This window comes from Mirounga leonina, unplaced genomic scaffold (assembly GCF_011800145.1).
Source record: "Mirounga leonina isolate KUSES-001 unplaced genomic scaffold, KU_Mleo_1.0 Mir_54, whole genome shotgun sequence".
NCBI classification, from domain to species: domain Eukaryota; kingdom Metazoa; phylum Chordata; class Mammalia; order Carnivora; family Phocidae; genus Mirounga; species Mirounga leonina.
Genome location: NW_023270812.1, coordinates 2,753,407 through 2,771,159, shown reverse-complemented (window position 1 = coordinate 2,771,159; position 17,753 = coordinate 2,753,407). Strand labels below are relative to the sequence as shown.

Genomic DNA, 17,753 nt, shown 5'->3' with positions numbered 1-17,753 from the left:
TACTATATATATATATTTTGTATCTTCCTCTGCCTCAGTCATGCCAGGACCAGGTACCATTCAATTAAAGTCCATGCCTATCACCCAAAGCCTACCGGAATTACTCAAACCAGCCAATCCTAAGCTGTTTACCCTGTCCTGCCTTTCCTGCGGAAACCCCAATAAACCCTTGTGTGGCATGCCCTCCATGTCTAGGACCTGCAAGTATAGTAGAAATTTCTTTAAACTGAGGTAAAATTGGTATATAACATATAAGCCTCAGGTGTAAAACACTACAACTCTACATCTGTATGCCCTACAAAATGATCACCACCAAAAGCCTAGTTACCGTCTATCACCATACATTTGACCCCCTTCTCCCATTTGCCCACCCCCCCCACCCCGGTAACCACCAATCTGTTTGTATCTGTAAGTTTGCTTTTGTTTTGTTTTAGATTCCACATGAGTGAAATCACGTGGTGTCTGTCTTTCTCCACCTAACTTATTTCACTTAGTATAATACCTTCAAGGTCCATCCAGGTCATTGCAAAAGGCAGGATTTCATTCCTTTTTGTGGCCAAGTAGTATTCCTGTGTGTGTGTGTACATTACATCCTCTTTATCCATCTAGTGATGGGCACTTGGCTTGTTCCATTTCTTGGTTATTGTAAATAATGCTGCAACAAACATAAGTGTATGCATATCTTTTTGAATCAATATTTTTATATTCTTCAGATAAATCCACAGAAGTGGAAGGCTGGATCATATGGTAGTTCTATTCTTAATTTTCTGAAGAATCTCCATACTGCTTTCCATACTGACTGTGCCAATTTACATTCCCACAAACAGTGCATGACAACTCCCTTATCTTCCCAACCCTCTCCAATGCTTGTTGTCTTTCTGACCAATGTGAGGTTAGATCTTATTTTCATTTTGATTTGCATTCCCAGTAATTAATGATGTTGAACATCTTCTCATGTGCCAGTTGACCATCCATATGTCTTCTTTGTAAATAAGTCTATTCTGATCCTCTGCCCATTTTTAAAAAATCAGGTTGCTTGAATTTTTTGTTGTTGCTGGTGAGTTGTAGGAGTTCTTTACATATTTTGGATATAACCCCTTATCCAATTAGGATTGGCAAAAATATTCTCCCATTCAGTAGGCTGCCTTGCTTTTTTTTTTTTTTTTTTTTTTTTGAGGGTGAGGCAGAGAGAGAATCTTAAGAGGGCTCCATGCCCAGCATGGAGCCCGATGCGGGGCTTGATCTCACAACCCTGAGATCTTGACCTGAGCTGAAACCAAGAGTCGGACGCTTAACTGACTGAGCCACCCAAGCGCCCCTGGCCTTTTTGTTCTGGTGACTTCTTTTGCCGTGCAGAAACTTTTCCGTTTGATGTAACCCCATCTGTTGATGTGTGCTTTTGTTTCCCTTGCCTTTGAAGTCAGATCCAAAAAAACATTGCTTAGAGCAATGTTGGGGAGCTTACCACCTGTGTTTTCTTCTAGGAATTTTATGATTTCAGGTCTTATATTCGTCTTTAATCCATGCTGAGTTGACTTTTGTGTATGGTGTAAGATAGTGGTCTAGCTTCATTTTTTCGCATGTGGCTGTCTAGTTTTCCCAACACCATTTATCGAAGGGATGGTCTTTTCTCCATTGTATATTCTTGGCTCCTTTGTCATAAATTTCCTGTCCATATATGCATGGGTTTAAATCTGGGCTCTCAATTTTGTTCCATTGTTCTGTGTGTTTTTACACCAATACTATATTGTTTTACTGTAACTTTATAGTTTAGTTTGCAATCAGGGAGCTGGATACCTCCAGCTTTGTTCTTTTTTCTAAAGATTGCCTTGGCTACTTGGGGTTTTTGTGATTCCATACAAATTTTAACGTTATTTGTTCTAGTTCTGTGAGAAATGCCACTGGAATTTTGATAGGGATTACACTGAATCTGTACATTATTTGGGGTAGTACGCATATTTTAACAATATTAATTCTTCCAACCGTTAACACAGAAGATCTTTCCATTTACCTGGCTCTTTTTCAGTTTTGTTCCTCAGTGTCTTACAGTTTTCAGAGTACAGATCTTCTACCTCCTTGGCTAAATTTATTCCTAGGTATGTTATTCTTTTTGATGCAATTGTAAATAGAATTGTTTTCTTCATTTTTCAGTCTGATAATTTGTTATTAATGTATAGAAACACCACAGATTTCTGTATGTTGATTTTGTATCCTGCTACTTCACTAAATTCATTTCGTAGTTCTAACAGTTTTTGGGTGGTCTTTTGGGTTTTCTATATATAGTACATCATTTGCAAATAGCGACAGTTTTATTCTTTCTAATTTGGGTGCCTTTTCTTTTTCTTGCCTAATTGCTGTGGGTTGGACTTCTAATATATGTTGAAAAAAAGTGGCAAGACGAGGCATCCTTGTCTTGTTCCTGATCTCAGATGAAAAGCTTTCAGCTTTTCACCATTGAGTGTAATGTTAGCTGTGGGCTTGTCATATATAACCTTCATTATGTTTAGGTAAATTCCCTCTACCCACTTTGTTGAGTTTTTATCAGGAATGGATGTTGAATTTTGTCAAATGCTTTTCCTGTAGCTATTGAGATGATCAACAGGATTTTTAAAAAAAGATGAGAGAGAGCGCGCACATGAATGGGGGGAGGGGCAGAGGGAGAGGAAGAAGCAGACTCCCTGCTAAGCAGGGAACCTGACGCAGAGCTCGACCCCAGGACCCTGAGATCATGATCTGAGCCAAAGGCAGACACTTAACTGACTGAGCCACCCAGGCGCCCTGATCAACAGGATTTTTATCCTTCATTTTGTTAATGTGGTGTATCAGTTGATTGATTTGCAGATGTTGAACCATCCTTGCATCACTGGAATAAATCCCTCCTGATCATTGTAAACGATCCTTTTGATGTGTTGTTGAATTTGGTTTGCCAATATTTTAATGTAGATTTTTATGTCTGTTCGTCTGTGACACCGGCCTGCAATTTTGTGTGTGGGTGTGTGGCATCCTTGTCTAGTTTTGATATCAGGGTAATGATGGCCTCATAAAATGAGTTGGGAAGTATTCCCTCCTTTTCAATTTTTTTGGAAGAGTTGTGAAGGACAGATATTTAATCTTTGAATGTTTGATAGAATTCACCAGTGATGCTTTCAGGTCACAGGACTTATATGGATCGGGAGGGGGTTTTTTGGTTTTGGTTTTAATTTTCAGCCACTCCATTTTATTTTTTAAAATCTCTGTGCCCAACAAGGGGCTCGAACTCACAACCCCAAGATCAAGAGTTGTGTGTTCTACCAACTGAAATAGCCAGGTGCCCCGGTTGGGAGGTTTTTTTTTTTTTTTTAAAGATTTTATTTATTTATTTGACAGAGAAAGACACAGCGAGAGAGGGAACACAAATGGGGAGTGGGAGAGGGAGAAGCAGACTCCCCGCCGAGCAGGGAGCCCGATGCGGGACTCGATCCCGGGACTCCAGGATGATGACCTGAGCCGAAGGCAGTCACCTAACCGACTGAGCCACCCAGGCGCCCGGGAGGTTTTTGATTTTTGATTCAATCTCCTTACTAATAATCGGTCTATCCAGATTTTGTATTTCTTCATGATTCAATCTTGGAAGAATGGTATTTATCCATCTCTTCTAGGCTGTCTGATTTGTTGGCATAGGATTATGTGTAGTAGTCTCCTGTGATCCTTTGTATTTCTGTGGTATCAGCTGTAATCTCTTCTCTTTCATTTCTGATTAGCGACCTCTCCTTTTTCTTGGTTGGTCTAGCTAAAGTTTTATCAATTTTGTTTTATCTTTTCAAAGAACCAACTCATAGATCCTTCCTGCTGTTTTTAATTCTTTATTTCATTTATCTTCCACTCTGATCTTTATTACTTCCTTCCTTCTACTGACTCTGGGCTTCATTTGTTCTTCTTTTTCTAGTTCCTTTGGTTGTAAAGTTAGATTGTTTGAGATTTCTCTTGTTTCTTGAGGTAGGCCTGGATTGCTATGCTCTTTCCTCACAGAAGTGCTTTTCTGTGTCCTAAGGATTTTGGTGTGTTGTATTTCTGTTTTTGTCTCTAGGTATTTTTTTTTTTTTAATTTCTCCCTTGCTTCTCTGATGACCCATCATTGGTTGTTCAGGAGCACATTGTCTAATCTCTACATTTTTGTGTTTTTTTCCAGTTTTCTTATAATTACTAGTTTCATACCATTGTGGTCAGAGAAGATGCTTGATATGATTTCAATCTTCTTGAATTTATTAAGACTTGCTTTGTGGCCTAACATATGACCCATACTGAAGAATGTTCCATGTGTACTTAAGAAGAATGTGTATTCTGTTGGCTTTGGGGTGGAATGTTCTGCTTATGTCTGTTAAATCCATCTGGTCTAATGTGTTGTTTAAGGCCAATGTCTCCTTATTCATTTTCTGTCTGGATGATTTATCCATTGATGTAAGTAGGATATTAAAATCCCCGACTATTGTTGTATTGCTGAAATTTCTTCTTTTAGGCCTGTTAATATTTAAATATCTTAGTGCTCATATGTTGGGTGCATATATATTTATACATGTTATGTCGTCTTATTTAATGGACCCCTTTATCATTACGTAATGCCCCTTGTCTATTTTTAGTCTTTGTTTTAAAGTCTTGTTTTGTCTGCTAGGAGTATAGCTACACCAGCTTTCTTTTTGTTTTCATTTGCATAAAACATCTTTTTCCATCCTTTCACTTTTTGTCTGCATGTCTTTTTTTTTTTTGAGAGAGAGAGAGAGAGAGAGCATGAGTGAGAGTGGGAGAGGGAGAGGGAGACAGAGAATCTTAAGCAGGCTCCACACTGAGCATAGAGCCTGATGCCCAATGCGGGGCTCGATCTCATGACCCTGAAATCATGACCTGAGCCAAAGTCAAGAGACAGACACTTAACTGACTGAGCCACCCAGGAGCCCCTGTACATCCTTACATCTGAAGAATAAACTTTGTTCTTTCCTGAGCCTCCTTTTGTGGGTGTACATGACTGACCATCTCAAAAAAGAATACAAACCGCAGCTCTAGGCTGCTTAAGTCCCGTGGTCAAGCTGAAGTCAGAGGCCAGAAGGGCAAAGCACGGAACAGCTCAGGAGAGTGTCTGCTCCCTGCCTTTTGGGATTACATGAGGAGGAGAGGGAAGGACTGGTTAGCACAACCCCCGCCCCCAAAACACACACTCTCCCTCCGGCTGCCAGGGCAGCTAGACATCTCCATGCAAGCAGAGCAGGAGCCCCCTTACCCAGCAGGGCCGTGTTGTCCAGGAGCATCCTTCCTTTGTCTGCAGACTCCTCGGTGTAGACATCCCCAACTAGCAGCAGCTTGATGGCCTCCTGCTTCACCCCATCAAAGAAGTTGGACTGGATAGTGCGAGACACGGACCGGGCCCCGTCCTTCAGCTTCCCCACCTGCCAGGAGCCAGACCAGAGGTCGTGAGAGGGATCCATGCAGACCCTCCCTCTCTCTCCCTGTGGCCTGCCCCTACCTTGGCCTTCCCTTCCAGGGCCCGGCTGCCCGTGAACATCTTACTCAGGCTGTGCCCATTCAGAGACCACATGGCTTTGAAGGACTCCACAAAGCGGTCAGCGATGGGCTTTGAATTCAGCCCTAGGCTCTCGAGCTGCAGATGAAGGACCTGGATGAGAAGTAAGGGACAGATGTCATTGTCTTCTCACCTGGAAGCTCCTACCACCCACAGCTGCTTCGGGTGAATGTCACCAGGCATCATCCCAGTGAGCTCCCGATTTGGCAGACTGTGGATCACTCTGTGCCCCTCCAGAGAACGGGGAATCCTTGCAGCAAAGAATGGGGCTTCTTAACACAACTCACCCAACTTCATCCAACCTGGTCTTCATCATGCCACCACCCCTCCTCTGGGCCCCTTACTCCTGACCTACTCCCCCATGCCCCAGCCCTGACCACCAGAGGGATGGAGAACAATCAGGGATAGCCTGGCAGACAGCAGTGACCCCACCCCTTCCCCCCAGCAGTGAGCCAGGAGAGGTCAACCAGGCACTGGGCCAGCAGGCCACCAGACAGACTCAGGTCTCCCTCCCAGACTTCAAATCCAGCCTCATCTCAGCCAGCCTCACACATCCCTTGCCCAATCCAACATTCACAGTAATCATCACAGAGAGCCACTGTTTCTCCAGGTGGCCCCTGGCACCTTTGGGTGACCATGTCTGGGATGCATTCCACAAACTGTGCCTACAAATGGGGCGAAGGCACACAGGCTACGGGCAAGCCAGCCATCCAGGCAGACCTGGCTCTAAGATGCCTGGCACATCTCTGCCCCACGTTCCCACCGTTAGAAAGTTAGCCCAGTGACGTCCCCCTCATCTTGCCGATGGAGGCACGGGACATGACCCAGGTGGCCCAAGGGGCCTCGCAGAGCAGGGACAGACCTCAAGTGCGATGAAGCTCTGCACTGTGTTGGTTCGGTCCAGGCAATCAAGGCAGTTCATCCGCAAAGTACCTTTCTGAAAACTTAGGAAAACAAGAAATGCAAAAGGTTACAAGTTGCTGAAGGAGCAATGGCCGTAGCACAACAGCCTATGTTTGACGGCAGGCCTCCGAGAAAACTGGTGCCGACCCTCGCCTACTCTAGCAGCCCACCAGAACCCCCAGGGCACACCCTGAGGGACCCCAGCATGGAGTGGCACGCACACCTGGGTCGTTATAAAATACGCCAATTCTCATTATTTGCTGTACTCATGTTCTAGAAACTTCCCAGGAACAATTAGCAAATTGAGGGGCGCCCGGGTGGCTCAGTCAGTTAAGCGTCCGACTCTCGGATTTCGGCTCAGGTCATGCAGGGTAGTGAGACTGAGCCTGGCACTGGGCTCCCCGCTCAGTGGGGATTCTACGTGAGAGTCCCTCCCTCTGCCCCTCCCCCTGCTCAAATAAATAATCTTAAAAAGAAAAAAACAATTAGCAAACTGACCCATCAGCAGATTGCAAATGCTGAACTAGTGCTCCCAGGGGGAGCTAGGGTTGGGTTCCTGTGGGCCTCTGCCCTCACATTTTCACCAACTACGCAACACGTAACCTTGTTTAAGGCTGTGCCTGTTCAAAGGCACTTTACTATTATCACTGATTGACCAACACTGACCTCCTAGCCACCTGCCCCCTAACACAGCTGCACCAAGCTTCTCTGTCACACGTACCTTCCCCGTCAGACACATCACAACCGCCTCGGGCTTGGAAACATCTTCCAGTTCTTAGCACTACATTGGGCGCCATTTTAAACAGTGAAATCACCAATAAAATGCACAAAAATGTGACCACGTGGCACCACGCAGACCACAGAAAGGCCACTTTGCCGTCGGAGAGCTGAAACCAAGAGGCAGAGCGTCACCTGGTTCCCCCTCAGCCGGGAACACGATGTACTCAGGGACTCAAATTTTTCACAGTTCTGAGCATGTCTGTGAATGACCCTGAAGGGGCCAGAAGTATTGATTTGGGGGTTACAAATAAATGTTCGCAATGGACCCATCTGCAAATACAGAATCTGTGAAGAATGAGGATCGGCTGCATTGTGATTTGAGGAAAGGGGGCTTCCTTTTTCTGCTCGGCTCTGGGCAGGAAAATCCAGACCCCGGGCTCCTCGGGCAACGGGGCTGACGCCAGCTATCCGTCTTCACTCTCATGGGCTTTCCTCGGTTCGGACAGTAAGTTCTACGGTCGCCACAGCTCCACGCTTTCACCTAGTCCCGTTATTTATTCTTTATTTTGCCAGAAAACCACGCTTTGCCATCTATTCACAACATGCAAAAGCACGTTCTGAAGGCGGGAAGGGGAAGGCGGCGCTGGAACCCGGGACCCCCCACATCCCTGAGCCTGTGGTCCCGGAGACTGCAAGCGTGGCTGGTCACCCGGCACGAGGAGGAGGAGGACGCAGGCGGAGACTCACCGTGGACTTACATTCTCGCCCTTGGCGAACACGTCCAGGTCATCCCAGTGCAGCTTCAACTGGGGCCTCAACAGGTTCTCCAGTTTCTCTAGCTTCCCGCCTTTGGCAAACTGATGGAAGTCGAAGTTGATCATAGGCGTGTCACCGGCGTGGCAGGAGGCCCAGAGCAGCTTCTGCCGGTGGAAAGGGAGAGAATGGCAGGAGAGCAACGGAAGGGACACAGTGGCCGCAAACCTCTCACGGCTGGGGGTGGGGAGGCTAACCGGGGCGCTCGCTAGGGCACACACTTTAGCCTGAAGGAATATGGGGGGCCGAGCTGTCTGTCCGTGCTGACCCTGAAACGGAAGGACAAAGACTCGGAGGGCAATACTGCAAAGAGCATCTTGCCTGCAGTGGGGCAGGTGCAGCCCGGGCGAAAGACAGCCAGAGCAGCTCTGGTTCCCTGGCTCACAGCCCTGAACCGACATCACCCTCCCGCGGGGCTCCTGGGAGGGCACCGAGGAGGCAAGGACCACTCTGTTCTGCCGGCACCCAGGTGCCACCGGCCCGCCAGGGACAGGGCAGCCCAGCAGGCTGTGGAGCTCATAATCCAGCTCCCTGTTGCCGTGGTAACCAGCCCCATCCTGACAAGTGTAAGCCTCAGGCGGGTGTGCTCGCTGGTGCCCAATTCTCCCATCAGCGTCCTCTGGGTCCAGCCCAGTGAGACTGCGGGATGGGGTAACGCGTGCTCGGGGCCCGTGGCCCAGGCTGGCGCAGGACCTGGAGGGCAGGCGAGGCCAGAGCCGGGAACGCACAGCAGGTGGGCTCCAGGCAGCGTGGTGTTCCTCACAGAGGCCTCCGTCCCACACGAGGAACCTCCCGGGCAACTCCTGAGCTCTCTCAAGAGCCCTGTGGTAGAAGATGAACCGGCGGCCTCCTCAAGGCATCCGGCCTCAGGCCTGTCCCACCCTGCACCCTCCTGCGTAGCTTCAGGTTAGACTTGTCCAGAGTCTCTAATGACCTTGAAAGACTAGAAGGGCTTTGGGCCTTCTGGTCCCTGCAACTCAAAGTGCCCATCCGCTGTGAGCCAGAATGCCAGTCAGCGCATGGTTGTGACCATCTGGAGAGTCTTGCTAGGAAAAAGTCCACGGAACTGAGTAGTGTACTCCTTCACGACGTCACATTTTGGAGTGAGCCCCTTGCCGGGTTGTGGCCTGAGGACCTCAGGTCGGTGGCTGGCGCACGGACCTCAGGACTGAGGGAGCCACCGCTCGGTGTGACACCAGGAGGTCTCCTCCAGGCGGCATCTACCTCCTCCCTCCTCCCTGCCCAGCAGCCTGCCCTCCTCCACCTGGGCCACGGGATCACTGCTGCCTCCTGGCCCACTCATGACAAAGAGCCCGTCAGCAGGGGGCACCTCCGCTGACGGATGGGGTGCTGAGGACATCCCCTCTCCATAACTCAAGACATAAAGGGAAAAGAGATTCTGTTTCTTTCCTTCTTTTTCCTTAAAATAAGCCATCAGCATTGCTGCCAAGATGATTGGGAGGGGAGATACTCAGCAAGCTTATTGCCAACAGCAACAAACCAAACAGGACGAGCAGGTCTGGCCAAATGAAACTGGCCACCAGAAAGTCTGCTCTGAGCACATGGCCTTTCTGAGCTGAGTGGAAGGAGCACCCACTGGGCTCAGCTCCTACTGGCCAGAGGTCAGGAGTCAGAGAGGCAGCAAACGCTGCTTCCCATGAGCTGAGGTCCGATTTCACTCCCCCCAGAAGGGGCTTCCTGGATCTTGGAACAGCCAGAGGACTTTTCTCTGTTAAGTGGGGGACGCGGGCCACTGGGAAAGGAACGTGGACGTCGCCCACAGCTCATTCTAGAGCTTTTCACCTTGCAGACCGAATACACTCGGGAGCTCTGGGAACAGGAAGAGGCCTCGGCGAGGTAGGTGGAGCTATTCCTTCAATTGGTTCCTTCCCTGCTCAGGCCCCCATCCCCCTACACCCCCCACCCCTGAAGCTGCCCAGAGGGGCCTCAGGGAGCCCATGGGGAGCCGGGCAAAGGAAGCTGCTTTCAGGGAGAGCCCAGACAGGGATGGAAGATTTGAAGGCTGAAGTTAGCGGGAGGAAATTAAGACTCCTTGCTTTAAAATGAGCAGGAGTTCTGAACAACTGCTCCAGGCCCAGTGCCCTGCAGGTGTTTGGGTGAGTGCCAGGAGGCTCTGGCCAGCAGCAGAGCCAGACCAAGGAAGGAAGTGGAGCTCGGGCTCCCTGAGCAGTCAGGGAATGCGGGGCGCAGCCCACGTGTGTGTGCGTGTGCGTGTGTGTGTCCAAGAGAACCAGGGAGAAAGGCCTGGCTCTCCCCAGCCCTCCACGCCCCAGGGGGAGCCCCAGAGGAAATGCAGCTGGAGGTGGGAGATGCTTTGTTTGAGCAAACTCTCTAACCATCAGTTCATAAAAATTAAATTTCATATATCAGAAGCCCAAATCACCTAACACGACAGAGCCGGTGGGAAAGAACTCCCCAAGTGTGGTAAGAGCAGCGCTGTTCCCAGTCCTGCATGGAAGCGTGCCTCCGCACGGGGCCCTCGTGTCCCTCCCCCACCGCCTCCCGGGGCCGAGAAGCAGCACGGCCTTTACCTTGAAGGCTCTGTTGAGCACCTCCTCTCCGCCTCTGCTCCCTAGCAGGTTTACGACCACTTGCTTCCCATACTGCTCCTTCAGAAGCACCATATGCCTGCAACGGAACAGCGCAGCCTGTGACCCCATGACGCCAACACAGACTGGCGGCCCCACCCTCGAGGGCACAGGGTGCAGGAGGGACCTGCTTGGCACCAGAGGTCCGGGAGGAGCTGTTCCCCAGGACCCAAAATTGGTTGGGGTGGTGGCCAGGGGGAGAAAACCAGTCTCTCCCAGCCACCAACCCCACAGTCAGGGATAAGCGTGTCAACAGTCTGCACGCAAGGCTCAGGCCAAGAATAATTCACAGCCTATCAGACTTCTACATAAGCGTAACATCAGATGAAGGATATGCTGGACTTTCTGTAAAGGACCACTATTAAATCTAGAACAGCTAACTTGGCTTTTTATTAACAGAGCCCAAGAAGTGTGACATGTACATTTCTGAAATTAATCTCTAATTTCACTTGGTACCTTCCTTCTCTAAACTAGAAAAGCTGGTAGGAGGGTTGTTAACCTTAGTGTCTGTTATCTAAGTGCCTATTTCATTATGTGTAATTATGTGTAACCCAAGAAGGCACAGTAAAATTTCAGGCTTTAGGAAAATATTCATAGATCAGAGACTTTTAAAAATACGTATGTTGTGGGGTGCCTGGGTGGCTCAGTTGGTTGAGTATCTGACTCTTGGTTTTGGCTCAGGTCACAATCTCAGGGTCATAAGATGGAGCCCTGAGTCTGGTTCCATGCTCAGCGTGGGGTCTGCTTGAGATTCTTTCCCCCTACCTCGGCTCCTCCCCCTGCCCATGCTCTCTCTCTCTCAAATAAAAAAATAAATGAAATCTTTAAAAAAAAAATACACACGTTGAAATATTAGGGAAAGACTAATATTTATCCTTTATCACTAGCTTTTGAAAAGTTAACTTTACAGTCTTAATAATGGTAGGAATGCTTAAATGTAATATAAAAAAATATAAGGAAAAGACAATACAAAGAGCAGATGTAAACCATATTTTTATCATGTAATCTTCATGCCTAAAGATAGAAAAAAGACTAGAAGATAGCACATCACAATAGTAAAAGTGGTGGAATTTTATGTGACTTAACATCTTTTTCTTCTTTATAGATTTTTGTATTTCCCAAATTTCTAGGATGACATTTTTTTAAGCTAATTAGTACAAAAGAACCAATTTTAGCCCAATAAAGAAAAAGATACTCTCTTACCAACTTTGAGGGGTAGCACTGTATAGTAGAATATGGATTCTGAAGCGGGTATTTTGAATTCAGGTCCTCTGCTGACTCGGTAAGGGTGAGCTCAAGGATGCACCTGGCAGCCCCGCCCTCCCTGTGGAGTCCCCGCCCCGGGAAGAGGTAGGGCTCAATCAGACTGGTGCAATCGGGGGCTTCTGCAAAGCCTGTGCTCGGGGTGAGGGTCTGAGAAGAGATGGAGTGTGCATGGCTCAGCCCCTCTGGGCACTTCTGGGTCTGCCTGCCTGGGGAAGGTGTGTCCCGGCCAGAGGTCAGACACGTGGAGCCAAAGGGCAGGCTCTGCTCTGGTGGCAAGTCTGAGTTGCCCAGCTGTTGGTCACTGAGCGAGCACCCGTGATTTGGGGGTGAAACGCAGGGAAGCCCACTGTGGCCACACCTAGGCCACAGTAACTGAACGACCTCGGGAACAGTACGGCACTGGACACAGGTGTTCCGTGTGTACCCAAACTACCCAGGGAAAGGGGTTTCGTGGGGGCAGTTGTGAGGGTAAGGGACTTACTCTGGACCAAACGTATCAAAGAAGGGGGAAACTCCTGAGAGCCCCCTGATGTGCCAGAGATGGGGCACTCCTCCAGGGGTCTGCAGCCCTGCCCCTCGGGACCCCCAGTGCCCCCTGCAGTGGGTCTGCTGGAGAATCATGTGCCCGAGCTCCTACACAGCACTGAAATGAGCATATCGGGGCAGCACCCAGGGTGAGGCTGGGCAGCTCCTCTCAGCTGCATCCCGGCTAGACCGCTTTAGGAAGTGAGCGTGCTGTAGGCCACATGTCCAGGCCCGTCAAAGGGCTTACGGTCTCGAAAGGGCTTCTGCGAGAAGAGAGGGCCTATCCTCGGGGGCACACACCACGCACTAACAGGATTTAAAAATATTTAAGTTGGTGTAAACATTTTTTTTTTTTATTTGAGAGAGAGAATGAGAGAGAGAGCAGGAGGGGGGGAGGGTCAGAGGGAGAAGCAGACTCCCTGCCGAGCAGGGAGCCCAATGTGGGACTCGATCCCGGGACTCCAGGATCATGACCTGGGCCAAAGGCAGTCGCTTAACCAACTGAGCCACCCAGGCGCCCCGGTGTAAACATTCTTAATATATATATATATTTTAAAAGCTCATCAACACAAGGCTTTGAAACAAGCCCAGCATGCATGTCCCTTCCCTTCTACTGTGGTCAGCTAGGGAGGAATCTCATTTTCAACTTCCTAAGGACATTTAATGCAGATCAGTGTCTCCAACAGCCATTGAGAAATGCACAGAACATGTTAACAGCATTCTGAAAACAGGCAAGAGCATCTTCATGTACACATACACCATGTGCTAATTCACGGTCACCGTCGGCCTGATATGCCAGTCTGCGGTAAACAAGAGGATGCGCACAGATTTAACATCCAAATCAAGCTTCAGGCAGAATGATTAATACCCTTGAAAAAAAAAATCACTCTTGGAATTTTTACGACATTCACTAATTTTTAAGATTAGTATTTAGATTAAAAATGCAAATATTTTGGGGCGCCTGGGTGGCTCAGTCGTTAGGCGTCTGCCTTCGGCTCAGGTCATGATCCCAGGGTCCTGGGATCGAGCCCCGCATCGGGCTCCCTGCTCAGTGGGAAGCCTGCTTCTCCCTCTCCCACTCCCCCTGCTCGTGTTCCCTCTCTCGCTGTGTCTCTCTATGTCAAATAAATAGATAAAATCTAAAAAAAAAAAAAAAAAAGCAAATATTTTAAGAAGCCATTAACTATGTCAAATGTAAGTTACTGTTTAGTTGAGCGATAGCTATTCTTAAGAAAATTCCATAACAGGAAACGTGTAATGGTCTAGTCTGTGGTTCAGAAAATGAACTGTGTATCTGCCAAATGGTTTTCTAGAACGATAAATCAAAAACGAATAGTGAAATCTTTAGTAGTGGCAATTAGAAGTTGACAGTACTTTTATTTCTCACTTTATACCTTTCTATACTATGACTTTTTAAGTCTGGGAATATATCGCTTTTAAAGGAAAAACAAGCAGCCACAAATATCCTATAATTTAGGTTATCCCTTGTTAACTCGGACGAAGGGATAAAGCTTCATTAAAGAACGAACTGGTAAGATAAAATCATTGCCAAGGGTTACCTCAGTATTAATGAACTTTCAGGAAAACCTGAGAGCCACTAAAAATCCCGTTTTGTACACTCCCCTCTTGCCCAAAGAACCAAAGTAAAAGGCAGATGCAGGTCCAGGGTTTGGGGCTCTCCCCTCCTGCTGTCCCCTGCGCTTCTGTCTGGTGGGGGCGGGGGGGGGGGAAGATTCTCAAAAGGATGACAGGCTTAGGATGGTGCCAAACAATCCTACCTGTCGAAAGCAGGAGCGTTGGCTTCTAGGCCTCTGTTGAGTCTCAGATGATGAGAGCCAACCTAAAGCAAAGAGAAGTAACACTAGTGATTCTTCCTGCTCCGTGAACCCAGGAAGTGATGGTCTTCCCCATCCCCCTCGCTGCCAGCCAGGCTACACGTGGCAGCCTCTGGCCCCTTCTGTGGCCCATGCACAGGTCTGGAAGGCCGGCCTTGAACTCAGGTCCTGAAGCCCGAGTCTGGCTCTGCTGCAGCCCATCCCAACTGCCGCATGGACCCCATGCTGGCTGGAATTCTTCCAAAGGCAGAAGAGAAACTTCAGGGTCAGCCGATGAGACCCATGTCAGATCTGCAAACTTTTCCACACTGCAGAGGTGAACCTAAGCCAACCAGGGAGAGAGAAACCACTTCTCAGCCTCCTCTGCAAGTCTGGGGACCTTGGCCACCCTAAAATCTGAGTTATAACTACCTGTAAACTAAGATGCCTTATGATTTAGAATTACCTATTTAACATCAAAAGTTTAAAAAACAAACTTAAAATTATGTATTGTTATTGGGGCCAGCTTGAAAAAGCTCTCCCTGGACAAATCTGGGACAGTGTGAGCACTGAACTACAAAGGACAGTAATGGATTATAATCTGACGACTGAAATAGGAATTCATAAATCTCTACAGATGAGAGCTGGCTGACTGGGTGGATGAGTGGACAGATGAACGGACAGGGAGGTGGGCAGGTGGATGGGGGGAAGGGAGGGCTCTTCCTTATAGTAGAACACCAATCGATAAATGTGGATACAGTGGTGGAAAAATCACCATTTTACAACCATTATAGAAAAGAATGGTTCAGGGCGCCTGGGTGGCTCAGTTGGTTGAGCGACTGCCTTCGGCTCAGGTCATGATCCTGGAGTCCCGGGATCGAGTCCCGCGTCAGGCTCCCTGCTTGGCAGGGAGTCTGTTTCTCCCTCTGACCCTCCCCCGTCTCATGTGCTCTCTCTCATTCTCTCTCTCTCAAATAAATAAATCTTTAAAAAAAAAAAAGAAAAGAAAAGAATGGTTCAGCAAAAATCACCTGTTGATCATAAATGTTCAGGGAGAGTCTGATGGGAATAGGATACTAGCATGGTCTGAGTCTCTCGTAGATGCTTATTAGTTGAAAAGGAAGACACAGTAACTTATATATATAGGAAAGAAACTGAGTAGCACCGTGCCTGAGTGATGGAAATTCACATCACTCATGAGGGGGCACATGGACACCGTGGGACACGGATGGGACACTCTGACAAGGATGTGGTGGTGTCAGAGATCCACACCATGAACCCAATCATAATAAAACGCCTGGAAACCCCCACGAGGCACCTTCGATTTAAAGAAAAAGACCTGCATTCTCCAAAAATGTCAGTGTCCAAGAGACAGAAGGCAGAGGAACTGATCCAGATCAAAGGAGACTAGAGACGTGACAGTGACACGCAGGGCAGGATCATGTCCCAATCCCTGACCAAAGGGGGAAAGGTGCCATGACGGACAGTATGGGGACAACTGATAAATCCTGAATGTGGACTGCAGGTCAGTTTAGAGCATCATGTCATACCTGCTGACGGTGTACCCATCCTGTGCTGATCAAGAGAACACATCTACCTTCAGGAAAAACGTCCTGACGTATTAAGTAAGGAGACGTGATGTAAGCAACCCGCTCTCCAGGGATTCAGAAAATAGCGGATCACACGTGTGTGGGCAGCAAGGGGTTCACATCAAGTGAATCTGGGGACAGGATGCATGGGAGTTCTCCCTACTGTTCCTGCAACTTTTCTGTAGGTCTGGAATTATTTTAAGATAGAACGTTTCTTGAAGTGTATTGTTCGGCTTTGCTGGTTATGGAGCATTACAAATGTGGTGTCATTAGGCTTGTCCGCACCATCGGGGGCCCCTGTTGAGTGTGGACCGAGCGTTATTTCCAAGTTTTCCTGCCATAGGTCACACATCTGTCCCTCTTCATACCTGAGGAAAGAGCCACTCTAGACAAAGGGCTTCTCAGCAACAGATTTAGAAATCACTGGGATTAGGTGTGTCCGTCTAAATGATTCTATAAATAAAGTCCCAAGTCCCTTTTGGTCCTAAGAAATCTTGGGAGTCCTTAGGAGAGGCTCCACCAATCACTTCCACTTTGCTGTTGTGTTTATTCTGCGCTCCTTTCCCCAAAGGCATTAATACTTGGCTGAGGGAATGCGAGACTTCATTCCCAAAACCTGCACAGCCCGAGTTCTGAGAAGACTGCTCTCTCCGGCACTCCGAGGCCAGTCAGCTCCTGTCTTCGGAACTCACAAGGCAGGCACCGGCAGAAAGCAGGCCCACGTTCCTCTGAGCCACCATCCTCGAGATCCCAGAGGGCTGAAGCCCAAGAGAAGGGGCTGCTTGCTGCACGGTCAGCCTGTCCATCAGGACGAGAAATCTCCCCTGGATAAGCTGCGGCTGTTTTCAGAATCCTTCCCAGGGGAAGGCAGTAAGGGGAGAGTAGAAAAACAATGGTCCAGGGCTCAGAAGCCTGGTGTTTAGTGACAAGTTCCGTTACTGGACATGTCTGCCTCTCCTCGAATCACAACCCAAAGTTTCTTCTTCTATACCCAGTGCAGCCAAGTCGGGGCGCCCCCCTTTAGCAGCTCCTGGAGTAAAACATAAACTCCTTAGCGTCTCCATCTGGCCCCTGCCTGCCCTTCTGGTCTGATGTCTGGCCACGGCCCCCATGCCTTGGGCCGTGAGCAGCAAGCCTTGCAACTCCCCGGACATGCTGAGGACCACTGGGCCGCCACACCCGCACGTGTGGTCGCCTTTGCAGGCTGCCTTCCTTGCCTGGGCGATGTGGCCCCATCCCTACCGAGTCGGTTCAGACACTCACCCCCTCAGCTGGCCGAGCTGACCCTCCCCACAGCTGCCCCAAGGATCTTGGCCTCCTCTTTCATGGGCTCTACTCACACCAGCCTATCATGACCTCCTCCCGAAGGCAGGGGCTATGACGTAAAGTGTCCCCACGTACCCACAGATGCTCAGTGAGTGTCTCTGGGATGAACGAATGGCTTGCTCTGAGGGCGGGGCGATGGGACACCAGGAGCCTCGTCCTTGGGCCTCATCTTGATAGAGAGACACGTGGACACTGTCCCCACCTCACGGGCGAGGCTCTCATTCCACTCTCTGGGTGCAAAGAGCCATGCTCTCCCAATGCAACCTGTGTTCTTGTCTCCTAGATGGTATAACTTACGTTAAAAATATTAACAGCTACCACTTGTGTGCCCTCCGGGTTCTGGAAACTGCACTGAATTCTACTATCCGCCGTGACACAACCTCTCCATAACCCCATGAGGTCGATTGTCAACCCCACTTACAGAAGAGTAAACTAAGGCTGGGCAAAGATAGGAACTTCTCAGGTTTTTTGGTTTTTTGTTTTTGATAAGAACCTTGCTCTGAGATAAAAACTTGTCGAAAGAATAGGGTCCCTAAGCCAGGGAACCAGAACTTGAACTGGAACCAGGGCCTATCACGGCAACGTTTATGCTCTGAATCACAGCAGAAGCTGCCTCAATCGTGGTTCTCTGGGCGAC

The 17,753-nt window shown here is 48.7% G+C and overlaps 1 protein-coding gene across 1 annotated transcript in view; it reads right to left on the bottom strand.

Moving 5' to 3' along the window:
* The window catches only part of LOC118001860 (synaptojanin-2-like), a 98,696-nt gene that overhangs the window by 30,486 nt on the left and 50,457 nt on the right, over positions 1-17,753 (bottom strand). Inside the window, exons 6-11 of the mRNA XM_034992043.1 lie at positions 14,166-14,227; positions 10,540-10,636; positions 7,922-8,094; positions 6,414-6,495; positions 5,495-5,644; positions 5,252-5,417 (exon numbers count right to left, since the gene is read on the bottom strand). Coding sequence (XP_034847934.1) covers positions 5,252-5,417; positions 5,495-5,644; positions 6,414-6,495; positions 7,922-8,094; positions 10,540-10,636; positions 14,166-14,227 — 730 coding nt within the window. The remainder of the gene's footprint in view (positions 1-5,251; positions 5,418-5,494; positions 5,645-6,413; positions 6,496-7,921; positions 8,095-10,539; positions 10,637-14,165; positions 14,228-17,753) is intronic.